The sequence below is a fragment of the Melopsittacus undulatus genome, chromosome 10, assembly GCF_012275295.1.
Source record: "Melopsittacus undulatus isolate bMelUnd1 chromosome 10, bMelUnd1.mat.Z, whole genome shotgun sequence".
NCBI classification, from domain to species: Eukaryota; Metazoa; Chordata; class Aves; order Psittaciformes; family Psittaculidae; genus Melopsittacus; species Melopsittacus undulatus.
Genome location: NC_047536.1, coordinates 28,791,842 through 28,819,486, shown reverse-complemented (window position 1 = coordinate 28,819,486; position 27,645 = coordinate 28,791,842). Strand labels below are relative to the sequence as shown.

At 39.3% G+C, this 27,645-nt stretch overlaps 1 protein-coding gene across 1 annotated transcript; it reads left to right on the top strand.

The window, feature by feature from the left end:
- The first annotated feature begins 1,322 nt into the window (after window positions 1-1,322).
- Window positions 1,323-27,554, top strand: SLC9A8 (solute carrier family 9 member A8). The gene is made up of 16 exons (XM_031046992.2): window positions 1,323-1,436; window positions 2,029-2,207; window positions 4,042-4,122; window positions 8,378-8,436; window positions 11,201-11,284; window positions 12,198-12,299; window positions 12,977-13,011; window positions 14,197-14,340; window positions 15,602-15,740; window positions 17,589-17,694; window positions 19,838-19,954; window positions 21,398-21,480; window positions 22,835-22,946; window positions 23,375-23,595; window positions 24,644-24,790; window positions 26,065-27,554. Exons 1-16 carry the CDS (start codon window positions 1,429-1,431, stop codon window positions 26,170-26,172), a joined length of 1,725 nt encoding a protein of 574 aa, XP_030902852.1. The 5' UTR covers window positions 1,323-1,428; the 3' UTR covers window positions 26,173-27,554.
- Window positions 27,555-27,645: the final 91 nt, after the last annotated feature.

The window sequence follows — 27,645 nt, the reverse complement described above, 5'->3', positions numbered from 1 at the left end:
AGGTCTACAAACCAGTATGTCTGTTTGTACAAAGCCCTTTGGTCTCTTTTCTTTCCTGGGGAAGTAAAACCAGACAGGAAAATGCATGTGATGCTGTTACACTATTTATTTCCACAGTGCTCATCATCCCAGCATCTTAAACCTTCACAGACTGGGTCCATGAATAGCTTTGTAAGCTGTGAGGTGCAGATTAGCCCATTTTCCAGGTAAGAACTGATGTGCAAGAGATCTTAGAGACCCCAAATCACAGCAGCAGGCTGTGCCAGAGGAGGGCATTTGAAACTCACACCAGATAAGGCTGACAACTCACCAATATCTGGATTCAAAAGCATTCTGACACTGATTTTGAGGCAGCAGCTTTCTGCTTCAGCTAGATGGTAACCGGATAAGTGCTAATGCAACACTTTGTGCTGCAAGGCTGGGCTCCCGGTCTGTGGCTGAGCAGTGAAAGCCAACCACACATCACCCATGCACTTACCCAGGTCAGCTTGGCCAGCAGGAAAGGGTTAGGGGAGCTGCACGCTGAATATGTCTCATTTATAAAGCCAGGATCCATCTTCTGCCTTCCAGCACACCCTGGGAGGCAGTAACCCCATGCCACCGGGACCTCTGGCTCTGTTGAAGCACAAGGGGTTACTTATGAACTTGGGTGATGGCAGTTGAAGGAGCCACGAGGCAGTGACAGGTGAGGGACAAGAAGCTGCTGGTGATGGCAGCTGAGGGGAAAGGAGCCAGGCAATGGTGTTGGGGAAGGAGCCACCAGGTAAGGCCAGGACTGAGGGACAAGGAGCTACTGGGTGCCTGCAGTGGAGGGACAAGGACCTGCTGGGCAATGGTGCCAGAAGTGGTGTGAGCCACCAGACAATGGCAAGGGAAGGACAAGGTGCAAAGCCACTGGTGACCATGGGAACCAATGGACCATGGAGGTTCGGAGGGATACTACACCAAGCAGCAGTGGCTGAGGGACAATGAGGCAGTGGGCAATGGCTGAGGGACGCTGCACGAGGCAATGATGGCTGAGGGACATGGCACCAGGCAATGATGGCTGAGGGACATGGCACCAGGCAATGATGGCTGAGGGACAAGGAGCTGGACAATGATGTCTGAGGGACACGGCACCAGCCACCGCTGCTGAGGGACATAATGCCGGGGCCTTGTGAGCAGCGCGGGAAGGTGACGTCACGCCGCAGCACAGGTCATGGCGCCGCCACGCACCGGTAGACTGGGACAGTCCGCCGGGCTCACGTGACAACACGCGCCCGCTCGAAGGACGCGGGCTGCAGACACAGGCGCGCACGCATGCGCAGCTCTCTACCTCTGTCGTACCATAGAGCTTGAGGACGCGTCGCTAGACCGTCACCCCGGACCCCGGAAGTGGCGGCTCCGCCGGAGCGCGGAGTGTGGTTTAAGCCGGCGGCCGATAACAAGATGGCGGAGTGAGTGTGGTGGCGGGTGGGGGGTTTGGCCCCTTCTGCTCCGGGGCAGGGCTGTCTCCCTCAGCAGGGGCTTGCGGCGGGGGCAGTGTCCCAGCACCTCGGTGCCCGGGGCTGCGGGCGGTCAGACGTGCAGCGGGGCAGCCCGGCAGCCCCTGGGCTGAGGGATGCAGCGCGGGCCCCGGCACGGCCTCCAGGAGCCTCCTGCTGTGGGAAGGGAGGCCGGCTCTGGAGCGGCTCTGTAGAACCTGGCAGGCGCAGTCCCACTACCCCTGCCCTAAGCCTGACACGGCGGGTTTGTCACACTCGGCAGGCCGAGTGGGCCAGTTCATCCTCGGTGCCAGGCTCTACCTGCATCCCAAGCTGCAGTGCAGAGTGTTTGCTGTCTGCAGTGCATGAAGGACCTGTCAACTCCATGAATATGAGCTTCCAATATTTGTCTGTGATCGGATACCACTTTAAAAAGCTTTAAAGTGTTGGTCGCTAATACAAATTCAGTATGATTGCGTGATTTTCCATGTGTACATGTCTTTAGGAGACTGTTTTTTCATGCTGCTCCCATGCAGTATAATCACATATTATATTATCCTGACAGATCTGCAAATGCCACCCATGAAGTCATCAATGTCACCCTTCACACCACGCTGGCTGCTACTACCAAACTGGTGGTACCTACACCTGCCAAGCCTATCCTTCCAGTTCAGACTGGAGTCCAAGCACAGCAAGAGGAGCAATCTAGTGGCATGACGATTTTTTTTAGTCTTCTTGTTTTAGGTGAATGATGAATTGAAAGTCTTAACCTCTGTTAATTGTATGCTATATCTGAGGGCGTAGGTCAGCTTTCAGAATCATAGCATTTTATTTCTCCTCTGTTTTTTCTCTCTATGAAGTGGAATGTTGTACATTCACAGGTATTTAGAAAGTTGGGTATATAGCTGCCTGAACCAAACCTGTAGAAAGCTGAGCTTCCTCCAGAGCAAGCTACACTGAGACTTTTCTGTGACAGGTCACTTAGTCTTCTAAGTGGTCATTCTTTCCAGTAGCAAATGGAGAAAATAATAGGTATGGAGTTGACAGCGATGCAGAAACTTCTGCAGATCATTTGGGTTAAAAAAGCAATTGTCTCCCAGGAATAACTGTTATTAAGTGTAGCAAAAAGTAGAAGGCTTCTGATTATTTCTAATATATCTGGTTTTATTCAGAGAGGGTTAATATTTTCTCAGAGATCAGTGGCATATTGGAATGTGGACAGAAATGAAGTACCAAAACAAAATGCAGCAGATCAGAAAACTTACGGGATTAAAATATCTAATATGTGTGTGTTGTGGATTTTAAAAAGGCCATTCATGGTAAAATTGTAGTCCGAGGACTTAAGAACAGAGCTGTGATTTTTTTTTGGCTCTGTTCAAGCCTCCTTATGCTAGTCTGATAATCTTAAAAGCATCACCCTCAGGACAGGGGAGTTCCCTGAACAAAGTAATGCTGGTATGAAAGCTTATTGTTCGTAGTTATTCTCATTCACAACCTCTGAATTAGGGGTGTAGGAAGGATGAAAATGAATGTGCATACCATACTCTCAAGCCTGGATGTCATGAGCTGTACAATGGCCTTTAAAATGTTCTATACTGGAATAGACCCAGGAGCAGATCCGTTCTGAATTGTGTCAGAGCCAAACCTCAAAAATAAAGTGCCTGAAGTAACAAGTTATTCTCTGACCCCAGATTTCTATGGCTGGTTTATCTGTTCTAACAGCACTTCCCTTTCAAAGCCATACCTCTATTCCTCTATGCTCATGTGATCTGTGAATTCCCTTCTGTTTTGTGACATGCTTTTCCTTAATGGGACACTCAAATGTTCTTTTAAGCCTGTCCACTGCTTTTCCCAGCCCCTTGGCCTGCTTGTTATACTCCTGATATATGTGAGTGCTGGGAGCAGATGATATCCTGCCAGATACAAACTGAGCAGCCTTACACAAGAATCGGTGATCAGCAGCTAAAGAATATATCAGGCTGCCATAATATTTATGGTGGTGGGAGTTACTTCTTAGGCTTTTTGTTTTATTGCCAAAGCAAAGTATTTAAAAGCTGGTAGAAAGGAGCTGGTGATTAGATCTGCTAAATATAGATCTATCCCAAAGCTAGGGGAATAGAACACAGGAATACTAGATGTCTTTACTGGATGCATGTTTCTTATATTCAACAGGCAGGAAATTGATACAAATTCAGTAATACTGATTGACAGGTGACTACAAAACTGCTATGTGTGTATTTTATTTACAAAATATGAAATGCTTATAAAAACCCTATTAAAACTGTATCTCAGAGAAGGTTTTCTTGTAGGCTGAACTGCTCTCTGAATGTAGTAATATTAGTATTTTTAGAAGGTAATTTGAAGTCCTAAAATTTGCCTTATTTATTCTGTCATTTGTAGATCCATTTACGTCCTTCAGTGAGAACTAGGTTTGAACTAAAACTTGGTTACTTGCTTTAGTGGGTTTCTACTCAATCGTTAGAAGTTTTGCTACATGTATTTTAGAAATACTACTTAAAAGTATATTTTATTCTCTTCTAACACTTCTAAATTTACAATTGATTTTTTTCCCTCACAGCTATCTGCATCATATTGGTGCATTTACTGATAAAATACCGACTTCATTTTTTGCCAGAGAGTGTGGCTGTTGTCTCTTTAGGTGAGTAACCATGACATTTTTCTATTGTATTTGTGTTAGTTCATGGACTCTCAGTAGTCTCTACATGAAGTAATGCTTTGTTCTGTGCTAACCATCACTAGAAAGATGCAGTGAACAGGATGCAGTGAAGAGAACAACCAGTTCACAGAATTAAATTCATGGAAGAAACCAAGCGCAAACTGGCCCAGTAAAATGACACATAGGGATGTCATTACCAATGTACTTTGGCAGCTTCCTCTATTGTTGGCTATCCCCTGTGGGATAAGATACTTCAGCATTCCCTGGCAGCAAGAGTCTGGCCTTCTCTTTGAAATAGAACGTGTTTGTATTAGTTGCAGTAGCAGTATGTCTGATTATGTTATTTTAATCTGACTGGGGACTGTAATTGTATCCTGAAAACTCACCTCGACTGCCAGATACTTAACTGTCCCTGTAGTACTGTGACAAGAGCTCTTCCTGTGCCTTGAGCTACAAGAATGCCACCCTTAATGAAGATCAAGTGCTTACTTAATTTGAATTAAATTTGGAGTATTCCTAAGCCTGTAGTTTTCTATTAGGGTAATTTCATTCGTTTGTATGTTGTTGCTTCTGATTTATAAATGTGTAAATGAGGAGGAAATCAGGCCAAATACATTTATAATTTTCTCAGCATACTGTCTAACGTAATGTTTAAAGAGCTTGGTCTCACTAATCCCAACAGCAACTTTTCAGCTGTCTCTAACTTGTTTGCAAGAATCTGTGGTATTTTTGCTTCTGTTACTAGAGGTAATTCCACTGACAGCCTCTCTAAAAATACAACAAAAAGGGAAAGTTGCTTAGTTTTAATCCTAAGGTAATGTGAAACAGTGTAATACTTGTTGAGCAGGTAGAGTTTTCTACTTTCTCCTGGGCTTTGCTGGTACCTTCTCTCATATTTCTTTAGTGTATTTTCACACAAATTGAGAAAATCTTAGACTTGTTACTTAGCAGAAAGAAAACCATATTTTCCTGCAAGCTGGACTCTGAATTTTCAGATAAATGTGATACAGACACATCACATTACTAGAAGGTATTGAAGCTTAAAGAGACATTAACTTGCAAGGCCATATTGAAGTGCTGATATTTCTCTACATTTAAAAACGTAATAGGCTTGTAAGAAATCTGTAGTGCTGGTATGGATTTCCTGGGCATTGCACTCACACCTTATCTCTATAGAAGCAGCATCCACCAGGCTTCTGTGCATTTATGCTTCTGTTTACCACAGTATGACATAGAAAGATCAGAGCTGCTGCAGATCATCCTGACTTCAGAGACTATGCAGTGTTTGATTCAGTAATTGACACACTTCTCTCTCCTTCCATTCTCACATTATTGCTGCGGACAGGTGAGATGTCTTGTATAATACATCTTCCAGTGTCTTGAAGGGTTCCAAAAGGACATTACCCTCCCTTCAGTATCCTTCCTGTTTGTACACAAAAAATCCAGGTAAAGGGTGTTAACAGGTTTGGTTTTCAGTGTGTAGCACAGCATAGCTGTAGTCTGTCTTCCAAACCAGATGAGATGATACCAGCAAATGCAATTCCACTACGTGAAGAGAGTGTTATACCCAGTAGCAACCCAACTAACAGATGTCCTGTGTCAGTTAAGCTTTATTTATTTAGTTTATTGACTCAGTCATATTTAAACTACCGTCAGCTCTGTTGACAAGACATGGTATCCCTATAATCATTGGAATTGTCAGCTAATTGCTGGTCAGTGAGCCTCTGTTACTGGTAATGATCTACACAGCTGCAAGAGCACAGCTTGAGTTTCAAGTATCCAGTTTTGCTAGCAGTGCCAGAAGTGAGGTGTGTCCTATTTTGACTAATAGATTAAGCAAATGTTCTCTGGCAGTTGTTGAAGGCTAATAAACATGGCAGCAGAGAAGATAAGTATGATTTTCACAGCTGTGTTTCCTCCCATTGTCTAAGCTGCTCAGAAGCTTTAGGTTTAGGGTTTCTAGGGCATGTTACTACCCTGGTGGACAGGGAGGGAGGGTATTCTCTTAAGGCTGGATTTTGATCTTCATCCTGAAAAGTTACTGGAATTTTGTTGGTAAAAATAGTTGCCAGAACAGGTATTTCTCTTTGATTTGTTACTGAGTTTTAGCATGTTCTCAGGGAAAATAAAGGTTGGTTGTAGTAATTCCTGTAACATTTTCCAAAGAATGAGGCTTAGATTAACTCTTACAGACTTAGCTTTATGATTAGGCCCTTGACAGAACTGATCTACCTGATTTAATAGATGGAGCCAGCTGAACAGAAACTGTACTCAGTAATAAGAATAGTATTCTAGTAATAAAAGCAGAGCAGTTTGTAACTGTGTGGGACAGGTTTCTACTGCTGTTAAACCCCCCTCTTGGTGAGGCATTGTTTTGTGCAGCTCTGTCATGACTTTGCTTAGCATAATCAGTTTAGTAGTACTGTTGTGTTATATGCAGGTAGAAATAACTTGTGCTATGTAAAGGTGTAAGTTGTATGACTCAGACTCATTCTTTTACCTTAACCTCTGCTGTTGCCTTACTTTTTATATTCATTTAACTTTTGATATAATGAAGTAACCTCATCTGCCTGTGACACTATTGTTAGATTTAGCTTGTGATTAACTATTACTCCAAATAAGAGATTGATACCAACCCTTTGGTTAAGCCTCTGGAGCTGACAGGATAGGGATGCCCAGCTTGTAGCCCACAGACCACAGCTGGCCTACTCACAGGTCCATTTCCACAAAGTCACATTGGAGCCCTTCCATGTCAGCAGAAGTGAGCTGAGGGATTCTCCTTTCTTTTAAATCCTCTCTAAACATAGTTTCATATGAGGGCTTTCAGTACTAATTCATAAAATACCAAAAGTTTCTTCAGGAAATACACTTCCTTAAGTCTGTACCTTCAGATATAGGCTCTGGTTGTTGTGGTTTGTTTTCTCCCCACGTAAACTTCCTGTTAAGTGATATAAGTAGTTGCTGCTCTGCACAAACTAGAAATGTTCTAGTCCTTGGCTTCTGACACAGCTTCCATCCCAGAATGGAAAGCCTGCCTGTTCATACTGAGACCTGTGTTTATATGGCATGTGAGTGGCTGTATCTGCATTCTGTCCTTTAAAAAACAGCAGACCTTTGATGTTCCTACAGTTTTGTTTTGCTCTTCGTTTCCATATAAATGATTTAATGGAACAATTATTTCTATCCTCTGGGACCAATGCTTTCACATATTTTTGTATGAAAGAAGGCTTAAGCCTCATAGCTTCGTGTGTATGACACATGCATCAGGAGTAATCCACGTGATGCTATTTGTAAGACTCCTGTGATAGCTACAGCATGAGAGAATAAAAACACGAGTTTCAGAAAAGCGTACTAAACTTGTCAGTCACTTTTTGCCTTTCATTCACTGTATTCATTTCTACATCCAAGTGTTTGACTATGAAGTCTCTGTAAATAATAAACACAGATCTGGAATCTGACTAAAGACAAATTCCTCATAACTCCTTGAAAGCAATTAATCACAGTTCATGAATTATCTTTATGACTTCCAGAAGAATTCTTGTTATTTTGGCATTTTCTGACATGCCTGAAGATGTATAGGAGGAAAGAGCAAGATAATGTTTAATTATTGAGTTTGTAGCACCCTTGATAAAATTCTTTTATACTCAAATGAGTATTTCTACATGACTTAAAAGATGTGTGTTTCATTTGGGAAACAGTTCTTGACAGTGTCTCCACCTCAAACAGAATTTGCTGCCTACTTCATTGCCAGTAAGTGCTATGACTTCACTGAGACAAAATTCACATCTGTGGAGAAGACTGATTTCACTTAAGCTGTGTTAGTGCTGCACATAGCATTGAAGTGACAATGAAGGGTTTGTGCTGTCACACAGATATCTAACTCATAACTTCCTGATTCTTTAAGAATGAAAGGTGGAATTTGATTTGAATTATGCTTTTTTTGACTAGTTAAACCTGTTACCATTATGAACCAATGAACCCAGCACTCTCAGTACACATGTTCAGTGTTTGGATATCCCAAGTGACAGTCTTTTGTTCAGGAAAGCTGTGGTATTATGTAACATACTGGAAACTCATATCAGACCCAGAACAACTTTGTCTTTTTGTGATTTAGGAATTAAAAACTTGCTGCTTTATGTTTTATCTTGTTTTCAGTTTTAAAGCGTTATTGATCAAGACTCGATGAACAGTGTTGTGTTTTGTGAATGTTTCAGCATGTTATCTCATTCTCTCCTAGGTATCCTTATGGGAGCTTTTATAAAAATCATAGAGGCTCAAAAGCTGGCCAACTGGAAGGTACATTTGAAGCAATTAATTTTTAATGAAAATAGAACAATCCTTGACTGTAATTAGTTTCTTTAGATGTAATTTCCATAAACTTAAGTACATTATACTTGATACCACAGCTTGGGCTTTTTTAAAGTAATAAACACAGCCAGTTTGAGGTCCTGATGCTGCTGAACATTTTCTACACAGTATTTTTTTCCTTGAGCAATACTTTTTAACGTACCAAATCTGTTCTTATTCAGACACATATTAGAAGAAGGCAATGGGCAACTTTGGGAGCAGTTACAGTAAAAAATATAGTAATTTAGTTATTTGTCTTGTGTACTTTTTGACTGTATTTAGTCCTCTTCCTCCTTTTGGAGTTAATTTTCATAGGCAAACACCACCACATCACCAAAGCAATGAACTCTTCACTATTCCTGCTTCAATTTAAAATCTTGCAGTATTTAAATTGTGATTTTGTTTCACAGGATCAAACAGTTTATTAGGATTAGATCAGTGAACTGATTGAAATCACAGGGATTTGAATTACCGATTTTAAATGAGATTTATATTAGCAAGCTTAGAATCTTGGGCTGAGTAGTGAATTTCAATCCTAGCTTGCAGCTCAGCATTTGTTGGCAGTTATTTCCCCAGAGGAAGATCTTTTTTTCCTTCGTTGAAATACATTTAAAATTAATAGATTTTCAATGAGGTGTAGCTTTTTAATTACATATTATACTTCTTTTTTGTCAAATAACTACACTAATTCTCTGTACATTTGTTTAAGTGATTACATAGTTCAAGAGTTATGTAGTGATACTGCATTTTTACATATTTACTCATTAGAAACAGTGGGTGGTGCACTAGTTAGTGTGTTTTTCATTCCTGATTTGTGTTAACTGGATTTGACTTAAAATTGAAAGGTGGTTAGGCAGCCACAAAATCAGCATTTTACAATAGCTTGGTATTGGTTAAATAAAATAATCTGAAAAAAATCACGTATGCAGGAAAGAATTAAAAAAGCTTAAAGCATCTTTGTTTTGAGCACTTATTCTATAAACACAGGAAATATTGATCATTGCTAGTGAAGTATGTAGTTTATTTCTGGTAAGCATTGGTCAAATTTTGGGAGGCACTTGGGGATGCTGTGACTGGTTGCTCATTTTATCAGCTAAGGTAAAGGGTCACAATTACCACATTATTATTTGCTTAGTTACTTTCACTGTATTAAAGCTTAGGTTTTAACATAGGCTGTCAATTTCAGATGTGAAATCTTCTAGTCAATAATTATTATGCATTTTATAAAATGGTTTTAAATGTTTAAATATACTAGATAATTTTTATGTATCTGATATGGGAAAAAAATAGAGTATTTAACTGCAGCCTATATCCGTGTACAAAGCAAATCTTGAAACATATCCCTGCCCTAAGACAATTGTTATGTTATTTCTAGCAATCATGCCTTACTAAGTCTTCAGCAGACCTTGTACTTGCTGATGATTCTTGCTATCATGGCAGATAATTCCAGTCCTCATGGTTTACTTTCCTGGTCTCTGCTTCAGTGTAGCAACAATAAAGTCCCTCCTTTTCATTATTTCTCATCTCCTTGTCCAAATCTGCTTTCAGGAGCTTTTACACAGTGTAATTAATTGAGTATGTGGAATTTTTGTTTTAGCACAGTTACTCTATGGATAGAATCTAGGTGGTATTAGCCAGTGATACATGGAATTGTGCATACAGAATATCAGGCTAGAGCATTTCTGTATAAAGGATGAGTTTTATTTTCTAAGTCCCCCAAATCCTTTAAGATGATTATCACTGGTACACACAGGAATGAGGCTTTAAAGAGATGAGTACTTCTTTTTTGAAAGCTGGTATTTTAACAGAACAGTCAATCAGCTGTTTAACCTGGCTTTAAACAAAGTAATCCTTGCTTACAAAGGTGACAAGTTCTGCTGTATTCAGAACTGAGGGGACTGGGAGGGGACCTAGTGGGTAAAGAAAGGGGCTGTGATTAATCTACTTTCTGTGCTTAGTCTGCCAGCAGAAAAAGCCCAGGGTGCCAGTCTAGGGGTACAGCTCCATGAAGTGTTAGCCAAGTGATGAGGTAGGTGACAAAGAGTAAGGTCACCAAAAAGTAATGCCTTACTTCAACGGTAGCTTTCATTTATATCACTCTGATGGTAAAAAGGAACCACCAGAATAGTACCATTAATTTACAGGTATGAAGCACATTTCCCAAGAAGAATCAAGCCTCAGACTCTTAACAGTATTATATATCTTGAGCCTGTTCGCTTGCAAGTGTACTAAAATGGTGATCTGATTTCTTCTTGTCAGGTGATGAGTTTTATAGTGGACTGTGCTTGGTCACAGTTAACTAGATTATGTTTGAGCCTGTGGCCAGGAGGTCACTGTTCCTTGACAATCCTCACAGGTTTTGGGACTGAGATAAAATGGTAATACTCTGTGTGGAAACAGAAGGGCTTTTTCTTAGTCATAAATAACCTGTTTTCTGTCCAGTTTCTTTGGAGACAGTAATTTAAAATAAGTAATGCCTAGATTTCTATCACTGGATTAAAAAAGCCCACTAGAAGTAGTAGCCCTGGAGTATTTTACTATTCTTCAATCTTTTATATTGTGATAAGAAAGGAGAAAGATTAATGCCATTTTCATTTCCAACATTTTTGTTCTTTTTGGGTTTGTTTTCCCTAAACAATTTCCTTTTTGGAAGATTTGATGTTATTTCAATAATTATTATATCCTTGAAATTATACTTCATTTTTGTTTGCAGGAAGAAGAAATGTTTCGTCCAAATATGTTTTTTCTGCTTTTGCTTCCACCTATTATATTTGAATCTGGATATTCATTGCACAAGGTCAGCCCTCGCCAGACACTCATTTTAAATGTTGAGGTTTTGTTTGGAACACGTTCTCCTGTTAGTTATCTTTGTAACATTTAGAATAATTGCATTAAATTCCATTATATTAGTCATTAGGGAATTGTGAATGCAAAAATAAGGCCTCTTCAACCCAGAATGCAAGGAACGTAGCTTGTTACTGTTAACTTAATGTTGGCAGGGTATTAGGTATTGCACAGAGGTTGTTCTCCTTGGTTGGAGAGGTTTCTTACCTCATCAGAACTATACAAGAGCTGATGTGAAGGAGGCAAAATGGCAAGGAGTAGGATGAGAACCGGGAAAGGTGGAGTCACTCCATAGCTAGAGAAGGGGAAAATGTTTACAAGGCTTTCAGCCTTTGCGTGGAAGCCTGTGTTTCTGTGGACATTTCTCACAGCACTAGTCTGAAGTGGTTCTGGCCTTCCCTGTGTGCTTCTGCTCGAGCTGTGCTGCAGGAGAGGGAGAGCAGTGTGGGCAAAATACCATGAATGGGTACCAACACCAAAGATTTTTACATATAAAAATCACAACCTAAGAAATGGACTAGCAGCTGGGAAGTTTGCAAGCTGTTTTCAGATGCTTGTCTACAATAGATGGATTAATTTACAGTTCTGTCAGGTGGGGGAGGTGTCCAAGTGCTGGTAAATATCCAGCTGTTCGTCTGAGATGTGTTTGTTGTTAGGGTACCAGACTGACATCCTGTCCTGGGTACCAGATTTCTGTTCTCCTCAAGGGAGCAGGCTCTTAGGCAGAGGGTGTGGGTGGATGTCCTGGCATACTTGAAGCTTTATTGTCAGTTCTGAATCAGAATCTAATTTAGATGCAAACCCAAACATGATTTTTCTCTCAGATTATTTTCATTATTTTACTTGCTTTTATTATTGTGTTGCAGGGTAATTTTTTTCAGAACATCGGTTCCATCACTCTCTTTTCTGTGTTTGGCACTGCAATATCAGCTTTCATTGTAGGTGGAGGAATTTATTTCCTGGGCCAGGTAAGATTTACTGCTTCGAAGCACTTAAGTTTATCTGGTTTGCTCTTTGAAAGTCCATTTTTCAAGAGCAGACAAACATAGTGAAAGTGAATTCCTAGGATACAAAGTCCAGTTCTCTGCCATCACAGATGCAATACTATATACCCCCTTCCACAGATATAGCGTGATCCATGTTGAAAGCAATTAAGACATGCATTGTGTTTTATTTACTTAGTCTTCCGCTTGGAAAGTGGTTCCAAAACTTGTATTCCCTAGAGCCAGCCTCTAATTTCCAGTATTAAACTTATTTGTTCTTCTGTCGGTAATTTTTGGTTTGGTTTGCTTCTCTGCCTTGGTGTTTCCCCATTGATTAGATATAGATAATTATATTTTCACTCAGGCTTCATTCTGGGAGGCCAAAAAATTGATGCTTTCTTCTTTGCCTCTCAGATTTCCACTCCTTTGATTGCCTTAGTTACTCTGCTCATCTCTTTCTGTTCCAGTCCCAACTGGTCTTCCGTGATTTTGGGTGACCAAAATAGTAGTAGGTCACTGTTAGAGTGGATAATGTCACTAGTGTGATCTTTTTCATTATAACAAACTTAGGATTTGATGAATAGTTTCATTTTTAAAAGCAGCAGAAAAACACAGTTGATTGTGATTTTTCTTTTTCTTTTATGTTTTGCCTATTCTTTCAGGCTGATGTAATTTATAAACTCAACATGACAGACAGGTAAGCTCTTGCAAAATGGTGTAGTGTGTGAAATGAAGCAGTCTTTAAGATAACTGTATATGGGAAATGCACTGTAGTTGGCCAGCTGTTCTGGTTAATGCTTAGATTCAACATGTATGAAACTTATAAAGAGATTGAACACTTCTAAACCCTATGTATTCGTTCTTTAATAAATTTATTTAATTAAATTATAATAAAAATATATAAAAATGTAAATACATATTATAAATATATAAAAATTTAAATATCTATTTAATAAACCCTAATATATTTATTATTATCTATTTATTACACCCTTATTTCCAAATAGTATTCTGTGCTCAGTGATCTTTTTACGCAGGTTTTTTTAAACAACCTTTAAAGTTAAAATGTGTAACTTTGGTTAGTCACTATTATTAATATATATGATAAGAGTGTACCTTCCTTGTCCTTGTTCAAATCCTCTCTTAAAAGATAGAATGAATTTTTCATTATCAATAATATAGATTTTTCAAGAACTTGACAAAGGTTCTAAACAGTTTCTTAGGAGTCAACACTCTACCTAGGAATAAAGTTTGTTCCTAGCTTTTTGGGATCTGTGTTTGCTGTATAGCAAATACAGGAGTTTTCTGTTAAAATCTATAAATACCTCGGGTGGGAAGCAAGAAACATGACAATTAATATGTGCACAAACAGCGAAAGTCTTCCTTACTTGGTTCCAAGTGTTTGACTTTACACAGCTGAGCAGGCTCATTGACTCTGTACTGTCTATCTTTGGATTCCAGAGTAGTCAAGTTTTAGCAGTTCCCTTTAAATATTCCTTTCTAATATTCCTGAACATGTAACATTATGCATGTGTGATACATGGTTTGGGCTGTGTCTGTAAAGCTATTTGGTTTCCCATTCCTCTACTCTTTTCTTACTTAGTTGGAGTAAGATACCAATAACTTTTGTTGAGAGCTGGGAGATAGGTATTTCTCCAGCATCTCTTCCAGCTGGACAGCAACTTTTCTCTTTGGTTTATCAGTAAATGAAAACCAGAAATGTCCCTTTTGTCCTTTCAAATTCTTATGAACAGGAGGAGAGCATTTTTTTTTTTACTGCATAGAAACTATGACACATAATGCCTTTGTTATTAGTTGCTCATAAGTTTACTAGGTACACACTTCTCTTTCATCTAGTTTTCTCTTTTGTTTTGTGTTCCAGTTTTGCCTTCGGCTCTTTAATATCTGCAGTTGACCCTGTGGCTACGATTGCCATTTTCAATGCCCTCAATGTGGATCCTGTACTCAACATGTTGGTTTTTGGAGAAAGCATTCTCAATGATGCAGTCTCTATTGTCTTGACCAAGTAAGTGCATTTGAATTACATGTGTTTATGGGAAAAATGACTACATTATTTTCTGTTAGTTATTCAGACGTAAAGTAATTCTTCCATCTCTATTTGGGACATATCATGTATTTCTGTTGTAAAGCTGAATTTTGTATGATTCTTTGTTAAAATCAATCTATACCATAAGCTGCATAGGCAGAAGGAAGTAAATGGATGTCTTATTGCCACTACCTCAAGCACCTCATTGACCCCAGATAATTGATTGCTTTCTAAGTCCATATGTTCACAAGTTCTGTTTTCATCTGAGGGTCCTGACGACAGAAGACAAACGTGTCTTTTCAGGCTCGCACAAAAATATTTACCTTGCCGAATACTCAGCTGTGTCTCCTATATTATTGGCTTATACCCAGAGTCACACATAAGCTGGGAGGAATACATCAACATCTATGTAATAATGTCATATTTATGTTGGGGATATCACAGGGAAGAATAGCATCCCATATCCTTCTCCTTTGCCCATGATAAGTATTTTGGGCTGAGTTAAATGGGTTTTATCTTCGTGTTATCAATGAAGTCAATGAATGTGACTGTGAATGTACAGAAGGAATAGCTAGACTAAGGAAATTAGTGTAATTTTTCAGCTAACTAATTGCTTTTGATACAGTCATGGTTCTTTTATGGAAGACCATGAAGGCTAACAGCAGTCAAAAGGAACACTAGTTGGAATCCATGTTGTCTTTGCATGGAATTTTTATGAAATACATGGCTGAAATTCAAAGAGATCTCTTCCCTTTCCTCCTCTGAGCTTCTTTGTTTTTCTTCAGTGACCTTGTCTCTCATCCATGCCTAAATATTTGATGAGAAGTCTTCCTGTTCATTTGTTCTTCTCTCAGAATCACATGATGGGTCTTTTCTCTTTCATGCCCTGAGTTTTTAGCACTGCAGAGCGTGTTTTCCTTTTTAAAGTTTGAAAACTGTTTTGTAATACTGGCCATTATCATAGCCTATTTATGCCATTCTGGGGATTCTTCAGAAGAGCAATGCTGGGTTTCCAGATTTTTAGCAGAATTAGGTTTCCCTTTGGGGATTACACTGAGACTTGATTTAACATCTTTTGACATTCCTCTTGTTATATATATCACAGTAAAAGCCTTTTAAGAGTGGTAGCAACAAAGAAATGGAAGCCTTTGTTGTTGCTCTCAAAGGATGTTTGGTATTTTTGGATCTAGGCGTAGAACTCATAACTGTTTCTCTTTATTTATGTTTTAATTATCTCTAGCACAGCAGAAGGTTTGACAAGAGAAAATATGTCAGATGTAAGTGGATGGCAAACCTTTCTACAGGCACTGGGGTACTTTCTTAAGATGTTCTTTGGCTCTGCAGCTCTTGGTACACTTACTGGTCTTATTTCTGCATTGATATCCTTTTTTAAGTATTGGTGATACACATGTATGTATGCATTCTAGTAGTGTTTTTTCTTTCCCATCTTTTCCAACATTTTTAGTGGATATTTCCTATTAGAAATTATCTTGTTGGCCAAGGGTTTTCTCATGCTTATTTTGTTTTTGTGTTTGTGTGCAAGGGTGTGTATTAACAGTTGCATTAAACTTTTATGAACATAATTAAGGTCTGAAATGCTATATAGTGCCTATATTACATGCACTGGAGTGTTATAAAATATGGTAATTGGTTTTATAATTCAAAATATATTAATTCCATTTCAGTTCTGATCCCTTTTTACAAGCATATGGCTCCTTTTTTTACATACATAAACCAGTTCATTAAAAAGGGAAAAAAAACAGCTTTCCCCGAGGGCTTTTGAGTCAGACCAGCTCATTTGTCCCTATGTATCATATTCAGCAGCTGAATACAGATACTGTTCTATCTGGATTTACACTGAGTTATATTTTGCCTCTTCCACTTCCATGAAGTGGTTGCCAAACAACCCAGAAGCTTCTCTCCCAAGATAAGGAAGGATGTTTCTTTGTAAGTCAGACACCTTTGTCACTTTTCAGAGTTTAATGTTAACACTGACTTTACTGCAGGTAATCTTTGGTGTCAGGCTTGTACAACAATTATTCATGTCATATTGTGAAGCACTTTATTTGTAAATAACAATAATAGAGCTTTTGATTAACTGCAGACATATTTCCTGTCTTGGTTCATTAGCCTGATTCCATGAACTTGTAAATCATTCTGTACATCACAACAAAAGAGGGAAACAGATGTTCAACACTTCTTTTACTGATATCTAAATGAGAGACAAATGGAAAAGCAGCTTATTTGTCCTATTATATTTACTTTGCCTCAAAGTATTGGATTTACCCCAAACATGCAAAATTTCAGTGCAGCAAAGGACATCTCTCATTAGTTGCCAGCAGATGAATATAGTGGAAGGTTGTTGCTGGTTCATGGCCCAAGGGAATGTGGACTTCCATGTGACAGGCATCCAAGCCTCTGAATTTTAACAAAGATGGTAGGTGGAGTTTTTTAAAGTGCTAAGGCAAGGGTGTAATTGAAGGAATATTCCTCAGTGTTAATATTACTGCAAATGTGTCATATCCATTTGAAAGTAACTGGAAGTCTAGTGGCTGACCAGAAGAGATTGCTTGCTTTCCTAGGGTGGCAAATAACGATGTCTGAGGCAAAATCTACTTGTACTTGGCAGCTGTGCTGCAGGACTGTGCATGAGATGTGCAGGCCCTTGACAAACATCCACGTTTATGACTACAAATGTAAAGTAAGTTTTAAATATCCCGAGTGTCAAAAGGGCATTATTTTTGTTAAAACATAAATAAGAGCTATTTTACATTTAATTTGCTCTTTCATAACCATCCCCTATTTTTAGTAAAGCCTTTACTATTTAATAATTCTTTATGGATTTTCTGCAGTAGTTTTGGAGCAGACTTCAAAGACTGAACATGTGAGGAAAGGGCTCTTTTAGGTCCATACAATTGGTATGCTGTTATCAGTATTGTAGAGATACATCAGTAGCAGATCTTTTCTGTCTGTAGTCTGGCCATTCTGATAGACTTCTACCAGCAGCGGTTTCTATAAGAAACACTCCTCATAATTTAGTAACCTTTCCATTAATAAAGAATTATTGATCTTTCCATACTTGAGGCAAAGGCCAGTGTGTACACTTTATTAGCTATTCAGTAGATAAGTACATTCCACATAATCATTGTTTTGTCATGGAATGACAGAGATTTCAATTTTTCTTTGAATTTTACTATTTACGTTTTCCATAACCTTTACATATGTACGTGCTAAAGCACATTGATTTAAGGAAGACACCCTCCCTGGAGTTTGGGATGATGATTATCTTTGCTTACCTTCCTTACGGACTTGCAGAAGGTATCTCACTCTCAGGTGAGTGGCAAAATGAGTATGTGCAAATTTGTTGGATAAATGTAGGGAGTAGGTATTACTTGTGTCAAAGAGGGCATTAAAAGATGTATTTGCTCTATAACTTGGACTATATAAGAATGTTACAAGTTTGTGAGGAGTAGTAGCAGGAGTAGATTTCTTGTAAATGAGCTCCAGGTATGAAATCAGGCTTTCTCAAAATGTACATGTGAAGTAATGTGAGTATTTTAGAATGGATCTGCAGCTCTGTGTATCAGCATGCCCTCACTGATGTCAGTAGAGTTGGGGTTTTTTATATGTATGAAGATGTGGCTTATAGATCATGGTAGTTACACAATCAAGATGTATAATCCTAATGCAAACATTCCATTCTGCCCACTGTGCACTCTGTGTGTATAGGCCAGCACATATGTAGGGGAACGAAATTATAGGAAACCTAAGCAAGTAGTTTGATATGTTAAAATATTTGCACTGGTGTAAAAACAAGTTTTGCCTTGTGAGAAAGGGTCTCAGCACGTGGCCTTTTCAATTTCTGTTTTAGATTGCCTATTAATATAAAATTATGATAAATATTACAGAATTGCAGGGCCATTGCATTATATAACCAACACATTTGCATGTCGGTATACAGTGAAAAAGAATTTACAGTAAGTCTCCCAGGTAGCTACTCTCAGGATGACAAAGATTCTGTGTCATTTTATTTATAAAGACAACCAGCCTCCCTCATTTCTCAAGTGCTTTCAAGAATGACTTCTCAAGAAACCTAAACTTTGAATGACCTTAGGCAGGTCACCTCTGTGTTTCAGACAAAGGATTCTTTTGACTGTACCTCAGCTATTCTAATCCCTGCAGTTGTGTTTATGTGTGCCACTCCTGGGCACACAGCTCCAGCCAAACACTTCTAGTCTATTAAACTTCCCATGTTTTGGGGAAAACAGGTATCTCACATGTCCTCCCAAGAGCTGCATTGCAGTTGATTTCTACTGGGTTATATTGTCAATTTTGGTTTGTTATTTCCTCACAAGGAATACTGTAGTTGTTCAAGTGGGCTGCTACATCCTAACCTTTGCAGCTGTAAGTCTATGCAGCAAGCATAGAAATGTTTAAAACTTCCTTTTAAGATACCCAGCTCCCTATGAACAGTGAATAACGGACCGTGTCTGTGATATGTCTTGAGCAGTTAGCAAAATAGATTGATATTCACATTTTTCCTATAAATAACCAAGAGCAGGGAAGCAAGGGCAATAAAAAAAAGTCCCTAACATAAATCAGTTTGTCAAATACAGTGAAACCTGAGGTAGTTGTTCTGGCCTGTGATACCATTTGCTATACCTCTGCCCAAGCTACGCATGCCATTAGGGCAGCTGAACTCTAGAGTGGAAAATTTGGTGGCTTTCCCCATTGATAGCTGAGGCTAATCTCTATAGTAACATAAGCAAATGGTTTGGTGACCCTTTCTGCTGAAGGCAAAGGACATTCTATTAGCAGGTAGCCTTCCTTTCAGGCCCTACATAACACACTCTACCTTCTTATGGTTGGACTTGGTGATCTTAAAGGTCTTTTCCAATTTAAATGATTCTTTGATTCCTGCAGAGGTAATTTTTGCCCTGAATTCTCAGCCTCAATAGCTTTTCTGATTCTCAGATAGATAGAAAATTGGGGGTACACCTGTGTGTTACTCGTTCCTAATTTTTTATGACATTAGATGTGGTGCACCATACTGGAGTGTATTCACATGGTCTCATTCTGCTTCTGTTGAAGTGGTTGGGGCTGGCTGATGAGCAGGTAGGAAAGAGGAACACGCTTCATACAGTTCTCTAGGCCCCCTATTCTCAAATTGGTTTTATTCTTCTTTCGATGTCACTCTACCTGTCAGGAGAGTGAAAAACACTCAAGAATTGGCGTTTTAGTTCCTCAATTTATGGGAAAATGTGACATAACGGGGATTTATCCTAGCTTGCAGGTGACCTATATTTGACCTCCTAGTATTTAGTATTATCAGTGGAATGAGACCAGTAATGAATAACAACAGTAATAGAAACCCCACTTATTGCTTCATAAGCTTTTGAGTTACTAAGAACTAAAACCACAAATATTTGCAGAGTACAAGCTATTCTTCTGTTAACTGCCACCTTTTTACCTGCAGGTATCATGGCAATCCTCTTTTCTGGTATTGTGATGTCTCACTATACACACCATAACTTGTCCCCAGTTACACAGATTTTAATGCAGCAGACACTGAGAACTGTTGCTTTTATGTGTGGTAAGTGCTACCTGCTATTAATACCTAATATTAATAGTATAAAAGTATATTTGCCTGAAATGGTGATCCTGATGGGAGCAGCAGAGGTGTGGATTTCCTTTTAGCCATTTGTGTGTTAGTGATACATGTGTTTAAGAGAAGAATTCCTAGTGGGAACTGGAAGGCAGTCAGAAGTCACCTTTCCTGCCATACTGGATAAAATATACAGTAAATCTCTCTCTCCCAGCCTGCAGGCTCCTGCTAAGATTTGCCACAAGATTGACAACCAGATAGAGATCTCTGACTCCTATATTCCTTTGGTCTATTTTTAGCAGTATTTTTTAACACTATTTTAGTAATAGCTTCAAACTGAGAAGATTTGTAAGTAGAGATACAAGCAGCTCAAAGTCCAGAGCCTTTCCATTTCCTTTTGCAAACCAAAATTTCAAAGAAATCACATGCTTATTACAAATATATCATGTTTCTTTAGGGGATTTCATCAATGTGTTCCATATTGTTCGTAGGAAAATGCATTTGGAACATAGTCAGGGGGTGACCTTGATGCAAACTGAACTTAACCACTTGTTACCTGAGCACAGTAGCTCACCAGGGTTTGATCTTACTCGATTACAAATGCTAAGAAGCACATATGAATTCAAGTCACTATAAAGGAGTTATTTAAGATACCATTTTGAACATGCAGACGTAAGTAGCCAGTACCCAGAGTCTCACCAAGCAGTGTCTTAGACTGTCCAAAACCATCCTGTTTTTAACTGCCATTATGATAAGGAGCCTACCTTGCTGCAGCTGCAGTGAACTCATGAAACATCTTGACTCTTTGATTCTCTGATGGTCATGGGTTGATGCTGTGGAAATAGAATGTTTGGATTACTGTCGGCATTGTGCAGTGGTGGTACTGTTTCAGATCTGCAATATCACTTCTAGAGGTTGTTAGAATATGTGAGGGTGGTTAAATCAGTGCAGTATTTTATTGCAAAGAAAGTCATGAACTGCTGCCACTTAAAAGAATTTAATGAATTGAATATTTTATTAACATGTTCAACTTTGCAGGATATGAGATTGTGCCTGACATTTCAGTTTTATATAGAATCCAACTCAAAGCTACAGAAGTCCATAATAGTCCCTCAAGTAACTTGTGTTCTGTAGTTTGTCCTGTATTCCTCAAGTTTAAAGTTCCCCAGTCTTTAGAACAAGGTTTTGTAACCTTTGTTCATACTTACTACTAATTTACAGTAAGTAAATTAAAGGCCTGCACACACACCAAAGTGCTGTCCACTGACAGCAAGTGGAAGAATCAAGCCTTTTGCATAATGCCATTTGTGCCTACTTTGTGCATTCAGAAGTCAGGAAATACTGTTTTATGTACTGCATGTAATAACCGATAATAGGAGTAGGAAAGGTTTTATGTAGTTGTTTGTTTAAGATGTGATTTCTCTTTTTCAGAAACGTGTGTTTTTGCATTTCTTGGCCTGTCGATTTTTAGTTTTCCTCACAAGTTTGAGATGTCCTTTGTCATCTGGTGCATAGTAGGTATTTACTTTCATCCATCCTTTTTTGGGTGCATTTTTGGTATTGGGGTGGGGGGAAACAACTTACAGTTAATATGTTTTAGAATAGTTATGCTTTATAGTGGTTTATGAAAATACTTCTATATTTTTATGTATTGCACAACATTGACTCTCACCAATAGAATTAAATGATTATTCTTCACTCGGCTTTCACCTTCTTCAGAGGAAGTCCTTAACTCAGACCTTCTCTAATGTGTATACATTCTTTGACTCCATTCTTAATTCATTTTGCTTCATTCTGTATTTCAGTGTAGCTTTATGTGCCAGCACTTTGAATTATATTTCACATGAGGATTACCTACGTCTATTGCTATTGTAATTGTATAATATAAAGACATGAAAAGTACGTTTTCTTTTGCACAGTCAAAAGAGGGAAATGTGAATCTACTTTCAGTCACGTACAACAATGTATCCTAGTGCATTTTAGTCTATGGTTTATGGCAAGAATTGCTACCTACAATTCACAGGTGGTCATATCAGCATGGGGAACTGCTCTCGCTGCATTACACCCAACTTCTTTATCTAATATATATCTAAGGTGTGACACTTCCTTCTGTGTAGCATTGCCCTCATAGGCATAATGTAAGTTGTGTAATTTTGGGGTGATTCATAAAGGAAAACAGCACAGCCCTTCAAGGATCCTGCTGACTAATTCTAGGATATTTACCTTATCAAATTTTGTTTGTGGTGAAGCTTAAAAGCTTGTTTGTGAAAACCTTTGTTTTTCTGAGTTAAAGTTTTCACTGTATTGGTTGTCTACAATTAAATCAATAGTACATCTTTTTCCCCTCTCAAAACATCATTTCAATATGTGGTATATTTTGGAACCATACCCAGGGCAGCATGGAGGAACTCGATTACATGCTATTTGTTTGGCTTCTGGCCTTTTCCTCTGAGGAGCTGGTCCATGGGGAGACAATAGAAATATCTTACTGCCTCTTAGTGTTGCGCCAAGGGAACGATTAAAGGAGCTGAACTGACTGAACTGAGGAGGACTTTTACCCAAAGTAATTCTTGGTCTCCGTGGAATGCCTCTTGGGTTTCATTTATTTATTATAATAAAGTAGCGTCTGCACTCTGTCAGTGACAAATCTGGTTTAGTTTCTGTTAAGCAGACAAAATGTTTAAAAACTTAAATTCCACATTGACCTATGCTGAGAGATTTCTTCATGTTAGCTTAGCAGCACTTCTGCTTGCAAGACTTGTGAGTGAAAAGAGCACATGCATCTGGGTTGCACAGGGTAAGATGAAACTTGGACCTGCATGAATGTAACACATCAAATGGTCTTTTGCTTTTGTATCTGTTTTTCAGGTACTTGTTCTGTTTGGTAGAGCAGTGAATATTTTCCCACTTTCCTACCTACTCAACTTTTTCCGTGATCACAAGATCACCCCCAAAATGATGTTTATCATGTGGTTTAGCGGTAAGTTAGAGCTCAAATTATGGAGAACTGGAAAAAAATGTGTCTTTTTCATTGCATGGGCAACTCTGGGAGGAACCAGTTTACTGTCTGTGGAGCACAACTTAGCTGAACATTTGCACTATTCTCAAACCCAAGTGCAGTAGATAAGCTCTTTTCCCCCTGTGTGATAGAGGGCTATGGGTGATCCCCACACTAAAGCATTCCTGTAAACAGTACTATTCTTTCTAGGTCTAGCAACTTCACAGTTTAAACAGGAGTATTTGAAGAGCTTAGACTCATTTTAGGGTGGTAACCAAATAGTAGATGAATGGGCATAGTAAGACTGTAAAAGCCTTTTAAAGATAGAGAATTCCTGTTGGGCTATCATGGTGCTGAGGACCATTGTAGCTGTTGATTCATGCTTCATTGATTTGCTGTTCTCTGATAAGGTTTACGGGGAGCAATTCCCTACGCCCTCAGCCTCCATTTGGGCTTGGAACCAATAGAGAAGCGGCAGCTCATTGGGACAACAACAATCATCATAGTATTGTTCACCATTCTGCTGCTGGGAGGAGGGACCATGCCCCTCATCAGACTGATTGACATTGAGGACTCCAAAGCACGCAAGAGGAACAAGAAGGACATCAATCTTAGCAAAACTGAGAAGATGGTTTGTTTGGGTTTTTTATTCAGAGGATCACTGGTTGGGGTTTTTTTGTACTAAAAAGTAAAATGAAAGCAGTGGGAAAAGCCAAGGCAGTAGGACAAAGCTAAGCAATGTAATACTGACACATCCCAAAGACAGAGCTTGAGTACTGTTTACACAAAACAACTGTTTGGACAAAGGGAAGGGAGAGTGTCTCTTAACTCAGTCTAATTATAACTCTATCTGCACAAATTAAAGTAACCCCTGCAAAACTGTAAAGCAGATGATAGAGGATTGAGTCATACACAGAGGGAAAGTAGCTAGTACAGCATGAGTCATGAATTAATCATAAAAGGCAGATTGAAATTGGAAGAAGCCAAAGCAAAGGCCATGAGAAGGTAGTATCAACAGCACTCCTCTGACTGCCTTTTATGCTAAAGCAATTTCCAGCTAAGCAAGAGTACTGAAGAAAACAGCCAGTGTGAAGAAACCTCACGTGCAAAAGACTGAAATATGTGAAGTATCCCAGAGCATTTTCCTGTTTTTCCCCAAACCATCGAACTACACACAGGGGATTGTTCTGTAGAATCCTTAAAACAGCTCCTTCTGGCCTGAGGTTTCAAAAAGCTTGCAATCTTCAGAACTATCTTACTTTGTTCACGCAGGGAGGTATGTATAGGAAGGGCACAGGGATAGGGTGTGTTCTGACACAGGGCTTGTTTTCAGTAAAACAATGACATTAGTGTGGCTTGCTGGATAAAATCATTGTTCAGCTCACAAGAGAAAACCTGCACAATAGAAATCTGTTCTCAGCAGTAGCAGTGATGCAGAACATGGAACATTTGAGGCCTTTTACCTTTCAGCATGAAAAGAGAAGTTAAGTGGCTCTGGGAGTCAACAACTAGACAGATTTGTATAGCTATAATCCCTGGTAGGATGGGGTGATAATTTCCATCTTGTTCCAGCATGGGAAACAGTTGTGAGAAGGGAGAACACAGAGCAGAGGGCTGAGCAAGCCAAAGGGATGACTGCAGCATTTCTCATGTTACTCCAATATTTATGATCTTTCCAGGGAAACACCATAGAATCCGAACATTTATCAGAGCTCACGGAGGAGGAGTATGAAGCCCAGTACATAAAACGCCAGGACCTCAAAGGGTTTATGTGGCTTGATGCCAAGTATTTGAACCCTTTCTTTACCAGAAGACTCACACAAGAGGTAAGTTTTTCCTGTTTTCTAGGAGAAAAGAACCCGTGGTAGAGTTGGTTGTCATTTCACTCTGTACCATTCAAAGCTCATAGTGTAGCTGTGCAACATGCACATTAGGTGGGAAGAGGGAGCCACCTAATATATTTCTTGTGCATATGCAGAGCAGCTGTAATGAAAAGCTGCACTACAAAATTGCAGGTTGGATTAAATGAGCATCTATCAGGTCTACCACAAACTTTAAAACGTGTATGGATTTATTGCCTTTAATCTTGCAGAGTGCCATGAACAGTATCAGGAGTTATTAGTGCTGCTAGAAAAGCTGCTGCCACTCACACACTGCTTTTCAAGTGCTGTCATGCAAAGTTGCTGCCTTTTCCTGTACATGGTCCTGTGCATTCTGGACCTGGGATTTGTCTGCAGAGTGCAGTTTATATCTGGGAAATACACACCAGCATTGCAGCCTTCACCTTTAAGACTTCTTCACTGGGAGACTTAAGACTTTGAAGCTGTAAATGTAAAATGACACCTGACTGAACATGTAACTTAACACTAGAGTGGCTCTGAGAGGTGTAAATACTCTGCCATTTTCACTCCCATGCCTCAGAAACCTGAGGCTCCTTAGCCACATTGGTTTGGGGTTTTTTTCCATAGTTTTTCCAGTTTGCCATAGAATTTTTGCTGTGGAGTTGATAAATTTGTGTGAAGTGTGCACATTCCATCATCCTAGACTTCCCAAACATACTATTTTTCCTCTTGTTTTGTACCTTTCTTTTCAGAAGAACGTTTTCAGCACTTTCCCACAAAAGCTAAAGGCATTTTTTGCAAAACCAAAAAGGACTTATGAAACCATAGTAAGCATCTGATTTGTAGTTGGTAGCCAGAAGCATAGGCTGCCATCCAAATCGCAACCAAAGGCTAGAAACATAAGCACATGAATCACCAGAGCAGGCCACAAACATCCCACTGGCCCTGGGAATACACAGAGGAGTGAGATTCAGAGCCAGGCCATGCAGACAGCATCAGGGTTGTTGAAACCCACAGAGCAGGACTGTGTAGAAAACATAGGTATAAAAATACCTGTCATCAAAAATAGCATCTGTGGCAATAATTACTGACTGAATACTTAAGTATTTTCAAGTCAGAAACAGAATTGCTTTGCATGCTTAGAGATCAGGAGTGGATTAATTCCTAAGGAATACGTTAGACTATTCTTTTCTCTTGCTCTAACACACAAGAAGCATTGTAGCTAAGTAACAAACTGTTCTGGTTTGCTTTTGCCTCAGGACTTGCATCATGGCCGCATACAGATGAAAACCCTCACAAACAAGTGGTATGAAGAGGTACGACAAGGACCCTCAGGATCCGAAGATGATGAGCAAGAGCTGCTATAGGACACCAGGCAGGAGTGCAGTGAGGTTAGATCATTAGAAAGAGGGTTCAAGGATCAAGAGTCTGGCTGCACAAAAGCTGAGAATGAACTTTCTGATTTCAAACATGTCTTGTGCTACATGTTTAGGTATAAAACCACAGATCTACTGTGCTTGATATTACTTGTCAGTGATGGAAACCAGAAGTGTGAGACACTGGAGTAAATGAAGAACCTTTCATTCAGGTTTTACAGCAGAGCAAATTTAATGCAGCCTATTGAAAAGCAAGAACATCTGCCATGAAAAGATCACATTTTTTAATGGGGGGATTGTCTTCCTATTATGAAATCTGTTGTAAACATATGCTGAAGTACAGAGCCATGTATGACTGCAAAACAGAATGAATTGCACTTTACTTTTTATATATATATATATTCATTCACAGCATGGAGAATCTTGACAGTTTATACTGTGAATGTTTCAGCACTAGTAAGGGAATCTGACTGGAATAGATCTATAATTTATGGGATTTGCACATTATGGATCTGGAGAAGATGTGTACCTTGACAAAAAGCGTATGTTGCACACACAAGAAAGCACCTCTAGGAACTGGTGGTTTTATCCTTTAAGTTCATGATTTCTATTTTATGGGATTTCTTTCTTTTTTTATACTGACGTATCAAACCCACAGAACTGATTATAGCATGGTTTGGGGAGTGGGGGTTGTGTCACATAGTACAGAACTGCATTTGACATTGGAGGTTTAATGTCTTCTCTTTGACTAAAGCCAGTTGCAGTAGGGTTTCTGTAATTGGCAGTTGCTTTTTGCTGGCACTTTGGCTTCAAATCTCAGAAAACAGCAGCTTTTGTTTTGCCTGATTCATGAAGTATCCCTAACACTCCAGAATCCGCTGGTGGAATGTTTAAGTTCTAGTGGAAGCCAAAGCAGTGTGTACACATCTGCAGGTACAAAAATACTGCACATTGCTGAAGCAGCCTCAGTTGGGAAGTGCCAAACAGCTTTCATTAAGTTGTTGTTTGTTCATAGGGTTTTTCTCTGCTTACACTCTTTCAAAGCCAGCAGTATCATTTCACTTCTCCATGGCCTAGTTCACTTGCTCAGAGTTGTGTGCACCTAAACAGACCCACAGTGTTGGCTGCACATTTGCCACGGTTACACACACAGCAGTTTGCTCTTGCTGCCAACCCAAATCCCTCATTGGGCATTTACATATTCACTGTCAAAATGTGAATCGTAGTTCTGCATGTAAATCTGACATGCCAAGTGCACATGTTTGCTTCAGAGAGTGAGACATATTTTTGGTCTGGTTTTGCTACTAAGGTTTGTAGTCAGCTGCTTACCACTGGGAGAAATAAAAGTTCAAGAATGTATTTAGAATCCTAAACCTGTGTTGTCTGAGCTGCTTTCACAGTAACACATCTTGCTACAGTACTCCCTTCTTCCCTTTCCCCATTCCGTTTGTTTGAAGAGCTTAA

What these genes read in the sequence shown, in the direction of transcription:
- SLC9A8 (XM_031046992.2), top strand. An exon ending in AGAAGGTATCTCACTCTCAG is followed by an intron (nt 17,695 to 19,837) that starts GTGAGTGGCAAA and finishes TTTTACCTGCAG; the next exon opens with GTATCATGGCAATCCTCTTT. An exon ending in TTAGCAAAACTGAGAAGATG is followed by an intron (nt 23,596 to 24,643) that starts GTTTGTTTGGGT and finishes TGATCTTTCCAG; the next exon opens with GGAAACACCATAGAATCCGA.